We start from the raw sequence: 2,412 nt of genomic DNA, 5'->3' as shown, positions 1-2,412 counted from the left end.
TTTACGCAGCGGCCGTGCCGCCGATTTGAGCGGTGGGGGGAAAACTCAACACGTGTGGCTTTTTTTTCTTTTCTTTTTTCTTTTTACCTTTTTTTTTTTTTGCATGTGGACGTGCACTAATTTGCAATGTGGAGACTACTGCAAATGTGTTACTACTGCTGCTGGATTTTCTCTGGGCTCGTACCCTCCATCGTTTCATTCTGGGCCGAATGCCATCCCGGTAAGTTTCATCCCTGTGCATGTCAACACGGGGCTTCATTTGGTTGGCGGGCGGGCTTTGTACTTTGTTTTGTTTTTATTTGAAGAACAAAATGGTCAAGCTTTGCGGTGGAGGAAATCGTTCCCCTTTTTGCCTCGGTGCTGGTAACATTCCAATTCCCCAGCTTCTTCGTGCTCCATCAGCACTAGTACAAGGACAGTCAGAAGCTCGGGAGGAAGCCGGCCGGCCGGTCGGCCCCGCACCGCTGTGACTGTGACCTGCCTTGCCAATTGGTGGTACAACTCCAGCGTGTCCTCCTCATCCTACCCCAGGTCCCAACTCGCTCATGATTTCTCGTGTTGTTGTTTGTTTGTTTTGTTTTGAATTCTCTTTACAAACAAATGGTAGGGATTGTATTGTAGGAGTGATCGAGTCTGGTCACACACAAACGCATCAAACCAAAATTGATCAAATGTTCTGTCAGGGTATAAATTTGATAGATAGATAGATAGATAGATAGATAGATAGATAGATAGATAGATAGATAGATAGATAGATAGATAGATAGATAGATAGATAGATAGATAGATAGATAGATGAACTGAATGACTTTGAATCAGTTACTTAAATGTCCTTATAAAAAACCTTATTTTAAGCATTTAATAAATGTAATCACACTCTATTGAGGATCATGAGTGTTGATGTAGTATGATTTTTGAAGGATCGAATGTTCTTCTAATGGTCGCCGTTATGAAGCGGAAATTGGCTCCTGCGTGCAAAATGAAAGATTGAAAACATTCCACTTTCCATACGATAACAGATGATCTGACGCTTGTCGAGTCTTGATCTACGCATTTGCTCAAAACCCTGCGGCTGAGGAAAATCTGTCTGTTGTCAGCCAAAGAATGAATTATTGACTCATGAACGTTTGATTACACTCTGGACCCTTGGCAAATCCAAATCTCTGCCTTAAGACTTGCTGTCATGTTAAAATTCATGGTGCCCCGAAGCGCTCCATAGATATGACATGGCTAGTTAGTCCTCCACTTTTAGCCTACTTGTCATCTTGCCTGGAGTAGCACCTCCAGTGCACATGCTTTGGAGTCGACAGAGATGCCCACGCACAGCTTCTGGTTGACCATTTCCATATTGTTGCTATTTGGTCACTCATGCAGCTTTACAGTTGCAGAGCTCTCTTTTATTTGTCATTTGTGTGGGTGGTCGTGTCGCTGCATTTGTCGTCCAGCCAACGTCTGGATGGAGACCAAGATGAATGCGTTGCAATATTAGCAGTATTTATGATGAAATGCATTTTCACAGCCAGTTGTCTTGGTAGGATCCCGTCATAACAGTTAGTAAACAACCGCAATCTCATTCATTGGTATAAATCACCACGCTGAGCTCTTTACGCTATGTGTGAATTGGATGCCTTTCTGTGCAAATAATGAAAGGCAGCAACCATCCCTTTTGTTTCAGAAAAACAACAACACTGGAACGCTTTCATGCAAATTCATATTTTATATTTAGCATGTTCAGTATACATATTTTTCTGCAGTCTTTTTTTTCACTTGACTGGGAGAATGATCACACTGATGATGTCTGCTGAGGCTGATGTACGTATCACTTAGTGATCATTAGTGAAGGATAATAAATTTGGCTTCAAATGAAATCGAAACGTTTAGCTATCAAATCGTAGCCAAATGAGAAATTGCATGTTTGCTTCCTGCTGTGGTTGGTGACTTTAGGAATGTGCAGTAAGACACAAATACAACGGGACAGCAAACATTGCTCTTGCCCTTTGTTGCTTTCTTCCTTCCCTCCAATCTTTACGTATATTTCATTCAGCGCTCTTTGCTGAGCTTGACCACATGCTGTCATTTTATTGGCTGTCGGTGAAAGACGCTCGCTGGCTTCTATTAAATGGCTCGCGCAGAGATGAGCGTTTCTCTCCTGGTCAAGTTCCCTCGGCATCGGGCCGGAACCTCGTATATCGCAATTGAGTAAAGTTGATATTTTTTCACCAATGCTAAATGGGCTTTTACTCCCGTAGCGCTTTTCTACCATGGAGGTACTCAAAGCGCTTTATCACTGTCTGACCAGTTGAGTGTCTTGTTGAAGGACACGAAGACGTGGTCTCAAAGGTAGAGGATTGCCCCCGCAAGCTTCGGTCTGGAGAAGACGGAAAAAAAAAAAAAAAGCACTCTACCGGCTGA

General features: G+C 42.9%; 1 protein-coding gene across 3 annotated transcripts in view; it reads left to right on the top strand.

Annotated features, from left to right (window-relative positions):
- The window catches only part of LOC125977452 (receptor-type tyrosine-protein phosphatase gamma), a 74,785-nt gene that overhangs the window by 1,202 nt on the left and 71,171 nt on the right, over nucleotides 1–2,412 (top strand). The window contains exon 1 of one of the 3 annotated variants that reach the window (XM_049733941.1): nucleotides 35–220. The exons of the other annotated variants lie outside the window; for them this stretch is intronic. Within the exon in view, the coding sequence (XP_049589898.1) occupies nucleotides 127–220 (94 nt within the window). The 5' untranslated portion in view covers nucleotides 35–126. Of the gene's footprint in view, nucleotides 1–34; nucleotides 221–2,412 lie in introns of those variants that run through there. 3 annotated transcript variants of the gene reach the window in all.

The sequence above is a fragment of the Syngnathus scovelli genome, chromosome 11 (genome assembly GCF_024217435.2).
Source record: "Syngnathus scovelli strain Florida chromosome 11, RoL_Ssco_1.2, whole genome shotgun sequence".
NCBI lineage: Eukaryota > Metazoa > Chordata > Actinopteri > Syngnathiformes > Syngnathidae > Syngnathus > Syngnathus scovelli.
The sequence above is the reverse complement of the archived record's forward strand: the minus strand, read 5'-3'. Positions and strand labels throughout refer to the sequence as shown.